Raw genomic sequence first — 17,028 nt, forward strand, 5'->3', positions numbered from 1 at the left:
GCATTATATTTATTCCACATTATATTTTCTATCATGATATTAAAGTTATAGGCTAATTCCCGTGTTCGATCGCAATGGTCATGTGGACTTTTTTTTTTTTTTTTTTTTCTATTTTATTATCTTGTTCTTGATAGTCATTACTTTTACATACCTCCTCGCAATAGATCTTGCATAGTATCAGACAAAAACAATTAAAAAAAGAAAAAGAAAATTCGGTTGAAAGAAAAGAAAACGGAAAAACTAGGCAAGTTGCCCATATTATTTTAGCCCTTAATTTATTGGCATCATTTATGACCCATTGTTGGCTTTTGTTTAAGGCCCATAGTTGGTCTTATTTTCAGCCATTTTGTTGGCTTTTATTTTGGCGGATAGTTGGCCTTCTTTGACATATTATTATTTAAGGAGCATCTTTGATCTCCGATCATGCCATCGATCACCTCCCGTCGCCGGCCGCCACCAACTCTAGCAAGTTTCTAATCATCATCTTCGACCTTCACCACCACCACAAAAAAAGAAAAAAAAAACAAAAGAAATAAGAATTTCTTTTCAAACTCAACCCTCAAAAATCTTCTATCTTGATATTGAAGTGGGCTTGCCCCACCATTTCATGCAAGCCAGGCGTTACGCCATTCACTGGCCAGCCATTGGAGCAACCCTTCAGGCATTACTCCAAACGCCTACTAACAGTCGCGTATTTCATAGTTATTTTCTAACCTTCTCATTAATGAAGTTGAGGCTATAACATAGCCTCCAAGTAACGCTTAAAGGTTACATGAATTCTTTACTGTGAAGCTTGTATCTTCTCAACTTTCTCTACCGCCTCTTTTTTTAAAAAAAAAAATTAAAAAATTATAAGTGGTAGGTCGAACAGACTAATTGTGACTATTCTACCTAGACATGATCATAGTAGCATCTACCCGTTAGGAGTTGTAGGCGCTCTCTCAAGTCTGACTGAGCCATTACTTGACCTAACCCTACCAGAGCATCAATGAAAATTTAAGGCGACTAATACTAATTAGACATATATGAAGATTCTTCATTGTAGAAATTTGAACCTAAACTCTAATACATGCCCTGATCACTTGATAATTTTTTTAGACCACTAAACCACTGCCCTTAATAATGTCTACGCGTACTGCCTCTTAAGTTTGTGGGAGGACCATACGTACGCCATTTTACCCACCATGGCCACCAACAGGACCAATTATTAAAATATACGTAGAAAGAGAGAGAGAGAGAGAGAGAGTTGCAAACAATAAACGTTGTACATTTATTTTAATATTTTAAATTAATAAAAGCTCAAATTAAATGGCTTGCTTTTTTTCTATCTTTGACCCAAATTCATTAGCAGGCTCACCTTTTTGGCCCCATTGCAATAATCATGCTACTTTATGCTTCCTTTCAATTTGTAAGATAAAAGATATCATATAAAATACTTTACACCCATTGTTAAGGTGCCAATCTTTTCATATCATTTTTGTCTGTCACCCCTTTACCCATCTCCGAAGAAAGGGAAGAGAAAGAGAAAACTAAGTCAAAATGGGAAATTCTATTCACTATCATTATGAGAAACCTTTCTGTTCTCCCTCTTTTTATTTTTTTATTTTTCTAATGGATCACTTTTGTTTCCTACTTTCTTCTTTTGCATTTTCAGAGAAAGAAAATAGAGAAAGGTGAAGAAGATAAAGAAATATTCGTTTTTCATTTTACTTTCGGTGGGTATTTTTTTTTTATTTTCTTTGCAATTTCTTTTTGGGGTGGGTGGAATTACATGTGGTGGCATATGGTAGTCATTCAGCCGGCTTTTTGGTTGCGTTAATCCTTCTAGCAAAGTTTAAGGCATAAAAAGTAAAAAGTACAAAAATGATGGGTGGAAATTGGATGCCAAAGAAAGAAAATTGTAGCTCTCTTTCTCTTTCTTTCAGTTAGGTGTAGGGGTGTCAATTCGGTCTCGGTTCTTGATTTCTGGCCAAAACCATAGACGGAAACCGGGGTACCCCAGTTCTTGGTTTTGGGCAATCGGAACCGGGAACCGAGTCTTGGTTACCAGCCGGGTCCAGTTTGTACCCGGTCAGGTAACCGGTTTTTTAAGATTTTTTTTTTTTAACCGGTTTAATATATATATATACCCAGTTTCGGTTTCCCAGTTATAACCGGGTGCCAAAAACTGAAACTGACTCTCCGATTTCCCAGTTCCGGTTTCTCAGTAATTTTTGACACTCCTAGCTAGGCTTGGTTCAACATAACTCAAATACAGTGATATTACAAATGAATTTTGTCTTTTATTAGGGTTTTGGGTTGAGCCCTAAATGACTTAATCGAATTGAAAATTAGTTAAGTGATTCTAGTGTTGAGTGTGTGAATATGATGATCACGATAAGAGGAAAACACCAATTGTATTTGCATTATCATCTCAAAAAAACCTAATGATCCAGGTGAAAACGTTAGTCGCATATGTGCTATCACTCTAAAAAGATTAATCAATTTGAAGTTTCTATAGAATTACTTATAAAGATCAGTTTTATATGAAACTTAGTACTCATGAGTGTCTTCATAAACTGCTCACTCTATGTGAACTGTTCATCATCTTTCCAATATTTCCGATATGAAACCAAGGTGTTACATGTAAACTCAAATTCAATCGTTAATTCGTATGTGGAAAAAAATGAAGGTATTTTTTTAAAATTGTTTGGTAAATATTCAATCATGTGAAAGTATGTATGGTTTACAGCTCGTGAAACATGATTGCAACAAATGATTCAATTTTAGATTAAGAAATTGCAGGAATGAAACTTACAATTTGGAAATATTATGGTCCATCTTATGTTATCAAGGATCAATTATATATAATATATAAGATAAAATAATTATAGCTTATGAAAGTTCTAAGAAAAAGATAAAACCATGTGATGTGTCTAACTTTTTTTTTTTTTTTTTTTTTTTTTATAGATATATAAAAAGTTAAAACATTTATAACAACTTTTCATACAAAAAAAAATTAAAATTCCTTTTACCTTTATCTCACGTCACAATAAAAAACACCCATTCAAACGTTCTTAAAAAACCTTTCACACCATCATATAATACCAATCATCTCAAATAATTTTTTTTTAAAATATAATAATTATTCAAAGATTTCTTAGATTACCACGAAACTTAAGGATCAAAATTCTTTATATATATATATATATATATATATATATATATATATATGGATTTGTTCATATATATTTTAAATTTAGTGGCTAAAAGCCGGCTAATAAGAAGCCGTTGGGGTTTGAACAGAGATTCTGAGAATGAGATTAATAAGTAACGGAACGCTGCGGGTGCAACCGCTCAGAAAAGACTGATCCCACTACGCAACCAACGCCCCGATCCCCCCCACCTCACTACCTCTTTCTTTGCTTTCACTTCTCTCTCTCTCTCTCTCTCTGTCTCTGCCTTTCCTTACGATATAGTCTTTCAGATCACCAACCACACACATCTCTTTCTCTCACTGTTCAATTTCGGTTTTCAAATTCAAAGCTAAAGGAGCATCGCGTCTCGTTGGCTTCGTCTTGCTGTGAGCGCGCTCTGATCCACATTTTTCCCAAATTAAGTGAGTTTGTCTCTCTGTACAGCTAAGTTGTTCTCTGTATTTGAGTGTTTTGTGCTCGTTCGATGCGTTTGAGTTTTCAGAGACTTTTATTTATGATTATGGAGTGTGAAGTGAGACGCCAAAGTTAGGGTTTTTGTATATATGGGTTTGGTGAATTTTTGATGAGTTTCTCTTTGCATATTGAATGGCCTTTTTTTTCTTTTTCTTTTTCTTTTTTTTTTTGAAATGGTATTGTTTGACTTCTTTGCATCCAAAGGGCAATCATGAGTCCACAGTGGGAAGTAGTGCAACCATCATAACTATGTTAGATTTGTGTGTTTTAATGAAATGCCACGTTTTTTCAGTTACTTTTTGGGATGCCCAAACTGGCAATAATTAATTGGGATATACCTTTCTTTGAAAAACTATATACTATATTCTTTGTTTGTTTTATAATATAGAAGTTCAGAATGACCAGGCTAGTACCCTTCTTTTTTTTTTTTCTGAGTTTAGTGATATATTCAACACCATTTAAAGATTAAGGATTTTAGCAATGTTGTTTATTGATGTACTTGTGTTGATTTTTGGTGATTTATAGAGTCATGGCTACGGAGCTTTTGGAGATTCAACCACATGTGCTTAAATTTACTTGTAAGTATTTGACAAGAAATCTACATTTTTTTTTGTTGGGTTCTAATATCTTGGACATATATAATCTTGTGATCCGGATATGAAGGTTATAGATTTTAAGGTATCAACTTCCATGGCATCCATGTAATTTCTTAATACATATAGTTTGATCACGTAGATTTCCTAATTTAGCCAGTGCAGGAACAGAGAATGAAACTGATATTCTGTTTGCATAAAACTCGTTACTCCTTTAATGGCTGTAGAGAATTTGTCTCAAATACAGTGTGAATCTCTGAACATAGGCTCACATTAGCCTGTGGAGTTGGGATTCTTCTGTGAAATTTCCAATGAACTTGATACGTGTGTATTTTTTTTTGTTCTCACCCAGTCATGTTGCTCTTGTTATGGAAAAAGAAATACTTTTCATATGTTAGTATATGATCTACATATTCCTACTATTGATTAGCTCAACCTGTCGCTTGGTTTGCAAAGCAGTACTTAGCTCAACTTAATCTTCTTCTTCTTTTTCCCTGGGCTTGCATGCATTTATCTGAAAGTTTGTGATACTGACAAGGCTCTCTCTGTCTCTCTAGTTGAGGTGAAGAAACAGAGTTCATGCTCGATTCAACTTGGCAATAACTCCAATCAGTATATTGCTTTCAAGGTGATAAGATTAGTCATGTGGATCATGCAGTTTTTTTCCCTCGAACTTCTGTCTTTCTTTTCCATTTTTTTTTTTTTTTAAAAAAGGAAAATTAACTCTTTATAATAAAAATATCTTACCAAAAAAAACTTCCCTCAGTTTTTAATTTGCTATTATTTACTTGTGAAAAAACAAATCCAAGTGAGGAAACTTCGGTTAGATGGAAGTGATTGATGGATAGCTATGTTGGCAGGTAAAAACTACATCTCCAAAGAAGTATTGCGTGCGACCAAACACAGGCGTTATTAAGCCAAAAGCGACATGTGATTTCACTGGTATATGCCCATTATATCCTTGTTCTGACTTATTGCCATTGCATTTATAATAACCTTATGTATTTTGACATTGCCCCTTCTGATTGGTTTTTTCTGATTATATGTATTTGGCTTATGTTCTCCAATTAATATTTATACATACATATATATTGCTCATATAATACATCCAATTACTTTTAATCTACACAAGTGTGAATTGTATGAGCTATATTCTGTAGAACATAACTGAACCCTGCTTTGCTCTATTGAAAACAAGAGAGTGATACCTAGAAACATTGTTTTGAGCGTGTTAAAGAAGTCTTGACTTTATCGACAAAGCAGACAACCCAACCTAAGGTATACTGAACAGCAACTTGAAAGTAAAATTGGGATTAAGCTTCTGAAAAACTTGTTACCAGTGAATGATCAGTGCCTTTGTGTCCTGCCCCAAACATCTTCTATCAACTATAGTGGATCTTTCACTCTTCACTCTTTGGTTGATGTAGTTACTATGCAAGCTCAGCGTGTAGCTCCACCTGATATGCAGTGCAAAGACAAGTTCCTGATTCAAAGCACAGTCGTCCCTTATGGGACAACTGAGGAGGACATTACTTCTGACATGGTGAGAATTATGGTTGCCATTTAATTAGGTTCTTCTTAATTTAGTTAACCAATTTTTTATTTTGACAGTTTGCTAAAGATAGTGGCAACTATATTGAAGAGATGAAGCTAAGGGTGATCCTGATTAGTCCACCTCCTTCCCCAGTACTTCTACCAATTAATGGAGTATCAAAGCAAGATCCATCTTGTGAAACTACTTATCAAAAAAAAGATCCATCTTGTGATACTACTTATCAAAAAAAAGATCCATCTTGTGAAACTACGGTGCAAAAAGATAGAGTACTGAGTGGAGTTGAAAACATACCTCCACCTCAGAGGGTAATAAATATTGTTATGTTATCAGTTAAAGCCATATTATTGACTCAGCTGTGTGTGTGTGTGTGTGTGTGTGTGTATGTCAAAAATTGCTTGTAATCAAGTTGCAGGACATGGTTCATGAATACCTTAGTTTTGTACTGTGTGATATGGTTCATATCCATGTCAGCATTTTGCTGTGGTTATCAGCCAACTGTTTGTTGTGTCTGTGTTTTTAGAAAAATGTCATTTTGTAAGGACAGAGTATTTGATGTAACCACTTGCTTATAATGGAAAAAATTAAATAATTGTGTTGTGATGATGATTCTCACAAACCGTTATTCATTTTGTAGTGCCAGCTTGCTGAGGATGTCAAGGGGATTGAAACTGCTGAGGAAGTGGATGAGTTAAGAGAAGGCAAGCATATGGACTCGAGACCTGCCGTCGACGTGGAGGGATTGAAACCAGTGAAGAATGATGTTGATTTGAATATATCCAAGGATTTTGAGGATTTGAAATCAAAGCTAACTATGATGGATTCAAAACTTAGAGAGGTCAATTTTTCTCATTGTAGATTTAACTTTATAGAAGCAAACCTCGAATTGTGTTTTATTTGTCTTCTTGTCATGTGTTTTTGGGGGTAGAAATTCTGGCTTGACTCTTTCTAAGGACGGTTTGGGAAATTATCTGAGGTTCGATAAGTTGCATTTGCTCTTTGAGAGGAAAATTATGGGGGAAAATATTGATAAAGCTATATTTATTGCTTAATTAAATAAAGGTTTCGCCATCCAATGCATATCCGTTTGATATCTACTTGTCCAAGAAATATAGCTAACACCATATATTGTTGTCAACTTTGATAATTGTGGCCTGTTATACTCTAACAGGAGGTATTTCATGGTAAGCCAAGTCCTTGAAGGGTGGGAATGGCCTATCATAAGCCAATATGCACCTAATTTTATGGTAGAAAGATGACCCTGCATTATATGGCCCAATTCCAAATTGAGTTCCTCAATTTTATATGGCAGGAAGTTCCTACTACATAGTATTGTTTTTTAAAATCCACATTTCTGCATTTTATCCTGTTAAGTGTCAAGATGAAGGTAGTAATGAAGATTTGTGGAATTATTTGCAGGCTGAATCTACAATAACAAAGCTGACAGAAGAGAGGAGCATGACCAATGTAGAGAAGGATAGACTTACGCATGAATTGGTGAGTAATTCAGTTTCCCTGATCCGTTTCTATCATCTTGTTTTTCAAAATTAATCACTTTGGCCATAAGCTCATACCAACTTCTCTACCGTCAGCACCTTTTTTGAGCCCAGGAAAAATGGTTTGAGACAAGAAGATGAGCTAAATGACACAAATAGCAATGATCCTAGGTTCAAGTTACACCTTTTTCATTGAGTGATACATAATGGGAAAAAAAGGATAATTGATTCGTGATACTGTGGAAAGACTCTGGTTTTATACAATCACAGAGCACGCCCCATGTCAAAACTGCAGTCTCACTGAATAATTTGAGCCTTGTCTATTTTTGGCAATGGTTACTTGGAGCTTTTAATCTTTTGAAATACATTATTTAATGCTATAGTTATTATTAACTCTGAGAGTTTCAAACTAGTTGCGGTTTCAAAAAAAATTCCTCTTCTTGAATATGTAATTAATTTTTGTCTTAAGTGCAATTTTCTTTTTCATACTAATCTCATCAATGGGTAATCAGTATTGTGATGTTCACCAGAGCCATTTGGTCGCATCTTGAAAAATAAAAAGTGTGGCACAACTATTGAAAAATATAAATAAACTAATTAGTTTGGCACTATGTTATGTAATATGTGGAAGTTTATGCATCCCAACCCCATGTTTTTAATTTTTACAAAACCAATTTTCTTATTCCCATCCAGTTTTAAGTTTGACTTTCAAATATGACTTTCCTGCATTACATCTTTGATATAGAATTACTAAATACCCTAACCTGCCCCAGGATGTAGTATGAAATTATTTATATTCAGTTGCATATGAGTAATTATGAGAATATAAATTATGCACTTCTATGTTGAAAACTACTCTTGGTTTCTGTGATGTATTTGTTCTCCAAGCTTGCCAATATTAGCTAATTGATGTCTCTCTTTTTTCTTGCATTTTAATTAAGCGTTCTTATCCTTGTGACTACCACCGTTTGAATCTTGCTGCTTTTCATGTCCGTGCTAACCGTTAATTTGTAATGCCCATTAATGTCTAATGCTTGGGATAGATAAAGGGAACACTTTGTAATAGTAAATTAAAACATTTATTCTGGTTCATAGCTGGTTGTTTTTGAATTTTGATTGTACTGGCTTTTCGGCTCTGCAGGAGGTGTTGAGTAAGAACAATGTGAGAAGAATTCAGATGGGCTTCCCTTTACTGTATGTCTGCATGGTTGCTCTTATCAGTGTGGCAGTGGGATACCTTATCCACCCATAAGAGAGAGGACTTCCGTGGCCCTGTTGCTGGACATTCTAGAACGCGCAGGTGATAGAACAAGAGGATCTGATTGTATGTTTATTAATTTTGTCTAACACCACATGTTTTAACCTCTTCGAGTTGTGCATGTAAAGAGAACTGGTCTCTTTAAATAAGAGAAATATCAGCATTTTGTTGATGCTTGGTAAAATGAGAAGCTTATGTAATGGCATAATGAGGGTTTTGATATAAGCCATGCTGAATATTGGTCTGTGTTGGATGTTTGTGAATTTAATGTTAGAAATTTTTGTCACCGTTAACCCGAATTGGTCTGAATTTTCATGAATTTGCCGGTTTTGCAGCAATTACCCTCCCCTTATCTTCAATCACATTTGCAATTACCCTCCTAAACTTTAAGAATTCTTAATTTAGTGTATTTATCTTTCAATTTAACCCATCCATTGGGATTTTCCATATCAAAATTTTCAAAATATCATTCCTTTTTTTAGGAAAAAAAAATTGTAATAATATAGGTGTTGATTAGGATTTAACGGAATTTGTACCTATGCTTGAATCTTTGAATTTTTTTTAAATTGAATATATATATATATATATATATATATATAGAGAGAGAGAGAGAGAGAGAGAGAGAGTATATTGGAAATTTTAGTAGGATTTAACAGAAAATTGGTAAAATTGAAAACAAAAAAAAAAAATTTGAAAAGTTAAAATAATAAATTGAGAGTTTTTTAAGTTTTAGAGGGTAATTACAAAAATGACGACAATTCAAGTGAGTTAAGTGAAATTTTTTCACTCTTTTTATGGGAGAAATAGCTCTCATTATGATTTTTTTAAATTAAAAAAAAAAAAAAACCTTTAGTCGTACAAGTGGTTTATGTGTCACAAAGTGATTTCAGGGTTGTGTTTTTATTGGTGTAGATTGCATTTTCTCTATTATTATTATTTTTTATACAATGAATGCGTATGGAGAAATTTTTGAAATTTTCGGACTCAAACTCTTCATGCCCTAATATGTAAAATATTTAACCGAAATGAATGAGTAAATTATAGGGTCGGAATTCGAACTTAATTATGACTTCAATAATTTTTTTTTTTTTTCAAAAAAAAGTTACTTCGATATCATGTTAAACCATCACAAGCTTAAGTTGATAATAAATTATGAATTTAATCATTTAATTAATATTTTAACATGCTTCAGATTCACTCTATTTCTTCAAAAACAAAAACAAAATAAAAAACAAATATTCACTTCATTTCTTTATAGCAGAATTACGTTACATAGCCACATATGACGATCAGGCACAATATGCCATGAAAAAAAAAAAAAAATTGGATATCAAAATTTTCACTTTGGTATACAATCAGTAAATATTTTCATGTAAAACAATCAGAAAAAACTCGCAAAGCTATATACTGCATGTCAAGGACAAAGCCTCTCTCTCTTCTTTTTCTTTTTTTTTTTTGCTTTTGCCAAGCAAGGACACACATTGACAAGTGACAACCTATAAAGACACGAAAATTTTGAATCGCCACACGAAAATCAAATCACAAGCAGCCCAAGCTGAATGAAAATGCTGTTGCCGCCACGTATGAAATCTCTCCAATATTAACAACTCGCACACAGAAAAAGCCCATTCAACGCCCTACGTACCTTCCTTTTTTTTTTTGTTGCTGAATTTCATGCCCTACCTATCTGTTTCAGAAATTAGTACTTTTTCATATCTTTCAGTTGGAAGAAGGCCATTGAAGAACTTGTTCAGTTGGGGAGCCAGGAACAAAGGGTACAAAACCCCGGCCTCCAAAAACCGGTCGCATGAAGGCATCATCAAATCTCCGCCAATAATGGTGGACAGTGTGAGAAGGGGTGCTCAGAAGCATCCGTAAACTGGTTGGGCGGTGCACGTGTTGGGTGCCCTTGTCGGCCTCCGGATCATGTGCATTGCTTAGAAGTGGCACAGTGAAGGATTTTGGAGAAGATGGTTCGGAGGAAGTCATGCTGGTGACTTGTTTTGATTGAGGAAGCAAGATCCTCACGAGTGGTTTTGTAATCAATCCAAACACAACTGTGCTGAAAAGAACAACTGTGATAGTACTCGTGATCATGATTGCATTCCCATGCAAGTGAGTATGGCCTAACCTAGTAAACTGCATGCATAAAATAAAGAGCTCATCGTCATCATTCCAAAGCTACAGCCATGCATAGAAAAGGAAACTGTTTGATATTTTACCCGATTATAAGCGAGTGCCATAGAAACAGCACCACGCATAAGACCAGCCCACCAAATTGTTACCTGCAAAACAAAAAAGCAATACATCAATTTCTCTGAAAGCATTAAGACCATAAAAAGCGAGATTGCGAGAAGGATCATACTTGTTGCTTGAAAGTGACTCTCTCAGATGGAGAATTCTTTGTCAAGTTGGATAAGAAGGATAAGGGGAAAACAAAGGCGGCTCTTCCAACCAAAATCAGTCCCAGCAGAATTGAACTCACCCCAACAGATTTTCCAGGGCTGAGGGAAAAAAAGATAAACAAAAACAAAGCAAAGTTACTTTTACATTTACCGAAAGGTCACACTGACATTCCACTAATAGTCTACAACCAAGGTAGGTGTTTCATAGGAGCTAATCTCCTTCATATGTATTAACCTTTTACCTATCGCTTACAACTCTCCACTTCTCAATATCCAAGGCATCCATGCCAACATAAAGGAATATAAAGATCTCAGCAACAAATGACAACGTTGCAAAAGCATGCCTGCAAATAAAGAGAACTGAAACTCAGTGACAGTACTATAGCTAAGCTGGGATTTTCCTAAATGAAAACAAAATGAACAAGAATGTATAGCCACTTAATAATAACATTTTTTTAGCTAGATTAAACATACTTCGTAGTCACTCTTGAACTTTCAGTCACGTTATGCCATGTGTAGTGAGACATAACAATTCCACAAAAGAATACGGTGAGAATTGCACTTAAATAAAATAGCTGCGAGATAAATAAAATATTGATCGTGGTTAAACTGTCAGATTCCTTCTTAATGCAAGGAAAAATAAAATGCAACAATAGGTGCCCCATAAGTGGAGGAAAAACTTACTTCAGCTAGCATATATGAAAGGTAAGCCATGAGTATCATAAGAGCAACCTCACGATCTGTAGAGTGCCTGTTTTGTTATTTGAAAAAGAAGAGCAATAAACATATGAAAGAACAACCTTAAAACACTAATGAATATTCCCTGTCATTTTAACTTGGCAAATAATAGCTTGAGGTCTATTCAAAAAGATAATAGCACACTCTCATTACACAAAACAGCAGATCAGCTGCAGATGAAGAGCAAACAAGTGATTGTAATTCACTTGCAGCTGCACTGCTGTGGCCTGGTAACTTTGTCTTTCTACACTTCCAGGTCCCAATTAAAGAACAATCAGGTATTTCCACAACATGAAAAAACAAACCTGCCAAAATAGAGCTTTTTAATCATGTATGCACTAAGCAGTCCAGCCTGCAAGAGATCAACAAAATGTCATTAAATTATATACAATCACAAGAGAGCGCATGTGACCAGAGAGCTAGAGAGACTTACTAAAACTCCCAGCATGGTGCTTGTGACAAATAAATACAAAAAGTTTCCAATAAACTGCCAAGCAATGCTTGAGTTGAAGTGAGACAGGTCAAAGCTCTGGATTGCATTGAAAAGCACCACTGATGTGGCATCATTTACTACGCCTTCCCCGAAAACCAGGCTGTATAGCAAAGGTGTCTCGTCCTGATTGAGCACCTGCACAAACAGAATGGATTAATTGTTTCTGAAGCTTCTCTTTCGTAAGTTGTTATAGTACCACAGCTTCATTGCCATTTTTACCTGCAAGGTGCAAACAGAATCTGTTGCAGAAAATATCGCTCCAATTGCTGCAATCAATTGAATGGGTTATAAGTACATAGGAAGGCAAGGTATGCTGAGAGAAAACAGAATGAAGAATAGTTCGTATACACAGAGTTACAATGACTATACCGAGAAAATCTCCTATCTTGAGGGGACCGATATCCATTTTCTGGAAAAAGTGTATAGCACCTACGCCAAAAAAAAAAAAAAATCATGAATATACAATATAAACACAATAAGAATTCTGCACTCATCTACCCAATTGTATACACATTCTTCATAATTATAACATGGGAAATGCAAGTGATGAAGTTTAATTAAGGATATCATGTTAATTACTGAGTGTACCAAATGATATGATGGCAAAGGATATCAGAGTACCAACTGCACCAAACAGCATTATTGTCATGAAGTTGCGAAAAAATTGTTTCTTCTTCACCTGGAACCTGGTGAGGAAAAAGAAGAAAAAAATCAGTCACAAGATTTTCTTCTCGATCTGTTTTCATTTTTCCTTGATGCTTTTCACGTGAGAGTTAAGAACGTTTCCTGCTTCCACTAATTCGTTCTTATCAAAAATTGCAGATGAAGAATATTATTGACAGTAGAAGGAGCCAAAATCCATAAAATTTATCGACCGCAAGGCTCGATCATTTTCAGTGGCAAATTAAAGTATGAAATAGATTCATCTGAAAGAGAAATGTGTTAATGTCCTTGGATGAGGCCGCCTATATTGTTCACGTTGTACGATTGGCAACCAAAATCTACAAAAGCCCTTCATTTTTCTTAGTTCCTAGAATCACATGAATCGAATTGCAAATCCTGGCTGTTAATTAAATTTAACACAAATAAAAAAGAAAAAGTACCTTGTACGTACCCCTCTAACAATCAAGCAATTTGCAATTTTTCCGTACTTTCAATTGTATTGTTGCAATGTCTCCCAAATTATTATTGGGTTGCATTCTCCTTTCTTTTTTTTTTGTTGCAAAAAATGACAAAAATATCTGTGATAAAAATAAAATATTTAGAAATTAAAAATAAAGACAATTTCAGAAAAAGGGACAAATTCAGGATTTTTTTTTTTTTTTTCATTTTTTCCGTCTTTTTTGCGCAAAAAGGAAAATTGCAACCCAAATGATAGTTTAAAGATCATTGCAACAATGGAAAGTTCAAGTGACATTGCAAATTATTTGATCATTAGAGGGGTAAATGTACTTTTTCCAATAAGAGACCACAAAGTCACATTAATAAAACACCAGACAACTAAGAAAACAAACCTACAATACTAACAGCAAAGATTTGAATCCAAGGTAACCAATATTCTCATAGAAAACAGAAAATAAGACCAAAATTGCCAAAACTCACCCGGCATTGAAAATGATCGGCGGAAGAAGATAAATAAAGAAAAGATCTTCGCTAAACACTAGCAAATGCGAGCTTTTTCCTCCGGTAGTGAGCAGTATAACAATTCCGGTACTCAAACCCTGCCATCAAATTCAAATTCAAATTCACTCACAGACACACTAACACATACATATAAACACACATCGATGCATACATACGCGTGCGCATATATACGTACATATAAACACATATATACTTACAATAGCAAGAGCAGTAATGGACTCATTTATCCAGCGATTTTCCTCCAACAAGTGGCCGATGAGGATGCAAGCGCAGAGAAGCGCGACGAAGAGGTTCATGGAGACCACTGAGGCGTGATCGGAGGTCGTCAGCATCCCCAATTTCCCTAAGAAACCGTCCACTGCCATAGCAGCAGTACGCAGTAGTAGTAGTAGAAATAGTCGTAGAAGCCAATCCAATTCACAATGATAAATACGAAGAAGAAGAAGAAGAAGAAGAAGAACAATATTCTCTGTTCAGAGTCAATTTTCCAATTCGAAAGGCTTGGCGTTCGGATCTCTCAGCTGGCATTCCAAGCAAAGTACTCTACCAAATGAAACAAAAGGTGGTCAGAATATTGAAAAGCAAAGAGAACACATTCACACAAAAAACGCGTAGAAATTTTCTTCTCCTTTCCTTCGTTTTCTCATTAACCAAACAGAGAGTGATTTCATTTCCAAAAAAGAAATAAAGCTCGGAACTATAGCAGTTCAGTTTTTCGTACTATGAACAAATAAATGAAACGATCTAATCTTTAGATTCGAGAATTGAAGAAAACCGATCAACTCCTCCGTTCGAGCAATAACTCTGATTCGACAAATCTAGGAAGAGAAAATATCGGAGCATTAAAATTAGAGAGAGAGAGAGAGAGAGAGAGAGAGAAAATTTACAGGTCAGACAGTGAGAGAGACAGAAGGAGCGAGTGATGTGGGATGTGAGAGGCCGCAGAAGATAATTATATAAGACACGGAAGAAGCGTGAGGTTGGAAGAGAATCGACCGTTGATTGAGGGCGGTGAGCGTTATGATGACGGAAGCAACGGCGGTGATAATCTAGGACTGTAGTACGCAGGGTATGGGATAGTTGGATTTTGGAAGTAAATGACTAAATGGAGGCGGGGAGAGAGGGGGAAAAGGAAAGGAAAGGAAAGGGAGGCCCAGGGCCAGCGTGATGATTGTGTCGTCTAAAGAGCCACAAAGCTAGTACGTACATTTGTGGTAACGTTTTGGCTTTTCATTTCTTTCTCTTTTTGTTTAGCAAGTCAAAAACTTGGAATTTCCACAGTATTTCGTCGAATTACTCTACATACCTACGTACCCAAATGAAAAGTAGAAATTGAATTTGTTTGCCTGGGACAAAATGTTGACTACTTAATTAATTTAAATTTCCTTTTACTTTCCTTTCCCTCCAAGTATATATACCCAATTGTATTTCAATATTTACGCTTTTGTCGGGACGACGAAGCATGTGGTAAGATTCTAATTTGTTTTGTCTTCTTCCACTAATTTCTTTCGTCCACTTGTAACGCAAATAGAGGGGAGATGAAAGTCTAAAGGCTTCTCTCTCTCTCTATTCTCTCTTGGATTATGGGGAGGACAAATATCTCGTCTCTCTGGTGGCCTACAGTTTGATATCTCTATTCCAATCGCCAAAGCAATATTATATACCCACCAAAAAGGCAATAGTAATGTTACATGCAAATGTGCATATTACTATCTCATCTCTCTTTTATTTCATTGGATTGATTTTTATGCAGCGTTCATTGATCTTTGATTTTTTTTTTAAGGGTAATTTCACTTTATATTTTTGAATTATATATCATTCGATTTGAGAATTCTTCTAAACTTCAAAACCTCTCAATTTGGACCCCTGAACTTTTAATTGCAATTAATTTGAACCTCTCCGTCAATTTTTGACATTAAAACCCTTAAAAAGACAAAAATACCCTTCAATTTTCTTTTTATTAAAAAAGAAAAAGTTGAAGAAAAAAAAAAAAAGGTCACAAGGTGGCCCAACCGTTGGTCACCTTGTGATTTTTTTTTTTTTTTTTTTGTTATAATACTTTTTTAAAAAAATTTGAAATTAAGGATAAATTTAAAATTTTATAAAAAAGTCAGGAGTATAAACATCATTGTCTCACTTTTTTTACGTTTAAAAATTGACGAAGGAATTCAAATTGATTGCAATTGAAAGTTCAGTTGTTCAAATTGAGAGGTTTTGAAGTTTGTGAGAGTTTCTCAAATCGAATGGTAATTCAAAGGTCTAAAATGAAGTTACCCTTTTTTTTAAAAAAAAAAAAAGATTTAATTCAAATATTGATTGACACTGTCACATTAGTTTAGTAGAATAAAAATATAGTATATAACAAGAGAGACTGACGAAAAATAGACGTATAAACATTTTTCTTACTATAATATTATATACCATACTTTTATTTGACTTTGATTATGTTCAAAAAAAAAAAAAAAAAAAAAAGTATTCATCAAACAACAAAGAATATGTAGTACTACAAATCACACTTTTATTTCACTAGTGTCTTACCCTATTAATGTGGCAGACCGGTAGTGTCAGTCTGTTATTAATTTTTTTTTAAAAACAAAAACAAATTTAAATGTTTGTTAATACGGATACAACAGTAAAATAGGACGATAATGAAATAAAAGTATAATTTTGGAATGCATTTTTCTTGACGTCCAAGCATCTTCCCCCGGCCCCCTATATTCAAAGGAGGATATCATGCATGAGACATTTTACTCCACGATGTCCATTAGCAATGGTGCACCTCCTCAATGATCTGTCACATCCTTGCCACTGACGTCCTTCCAATCACAAACACGTGGGGCAAACGACCATTGATTTTATGAAGTTTCCAAACGACTATGAGCATTAATTACGTAGTCAATGGTTGCCATATTGTTATCAGCATCCCAAAAAGAAAAAATTGCCCCATATCAAAAAGAGACTACGCATTACATCTTCTAGTGGCCGTTGTCATATCATTGCCACCCCCATATTAATAAAAAAAATTAAAAATTAAAAAAAAAATCACATAATCCTTATATATATTCTCTCACACTACGATCAAATTGACAATGTTCCCGTTAAACTTTTAATTGTAATAATTAATGTTCCCTCTCAAACTATTAAAAAAATGAAAATCTTCAATTTTTATAAAAATAATAATAATTTTTTTCTTATAAAA

General features: G+C 34.6%; 2 protein-coding genes across 4 annotated transcripts; one reads left to right on the forward strand and one right to left on the reverse strand.

The window, feature by feature from the left end:
• Positions 1–3,278: 3,278 nt before the first annotated feature.
• On the forward strand, positions 3,279–8,848 carry LOC132168019 (vesicle-associated protein 1-2-like). 2 transcript variants are annotated; one of them, XM_059579086.1, is made up of 9 exons: positions 3,279–3,598; positions 4,176–4,228; positions 4,801–4,871; positions 5,104–5,185; positions 5,671–5,786; positions 5,855–6,103; positions 6,433–6,633; positions 7,215–7,292; positions 8,433–8,848. In XM_059579086.1, exons 2-9 carry the CDS (start codon positions 4,180–4,182, stop codon positions 8,541–8,543), a joined length of 957 nt encoding a protein of 318 aa, XP_059435069.1. In that variant the 5' UTR covers positions 3,279–3,598; positions 4,176–4,179; the 3' UTR covers positions 8,544–8,848. The 2 variants fall into 2 exon arrangements, with proteins under 2 accessions (XP_059435069.1, XP_059435070.1); XM_059579087.1 differs by having other exon boundaries at positions 6,439–6,633.
• A 974-nt stretch (positions 8,849–9,822) lies between these two features.
• Positions 9,823–14,733, reverse strand: LOC132180063 (sodium/hydrogen exchanger 1-like). Of its 2 annotated transcripts, XM_059592915.1 has the most exons (14): positions 14,717–14,733; positions 14,027–14,372; positions 13,788–13,906; positions 12,774–12,871; positions 12,555–12,614; positions 12,405–12,451; positions 12,126–12,320; positions 11,998–12,044; positions 11,639–11,705; positions 11,429–11,529; positions 11,197–11,298; positions 10,915–11,053; positions 10,772–10,834; positions 9,823–10,688 (listed from the first exon to the last, which is right to left on the reverse strand). In XM_059592915.1, the coding sequence occupies exons 2-14, from the start codon at positions 14,192–14,194 to the stop codon at positions 10,269–10,271; spliced, it is 1,626 nt and encodes a 541-aa protein (XP_059448898.1). In that variant the 5' UTR covers positions 14,195–14,372; positions 14,717–14,733; the 3' UTR covers positions 9,823–10,268. The 2 variants fall into 2 exon arrangements, with proteins under 2 accessions (XP_059448898.1, XP_059448892.1); XM_059592909.1 differs by lacking the exon at positions 14,717–14,733 and having other exon boundaries at positions 14,027–14,654.
• Positions 14,734–17,028: the final 2,295 nt, after the last annotated feature.

The sequence above is a fragment of the Corylus avellana genome, chromosome ca1, assembly GCF_901000735.1.
Source record: "Corylus avellana chromosome ca1, CavTom2PMs-1.0".
Classification (NCBI taxonomy): domain Eukaryota; kingdom Viridiplantae; phylum Streptophyta; class Magnoliopsida; order Fagales; family Betulaceae; genus Corylus; species Corylus avellana.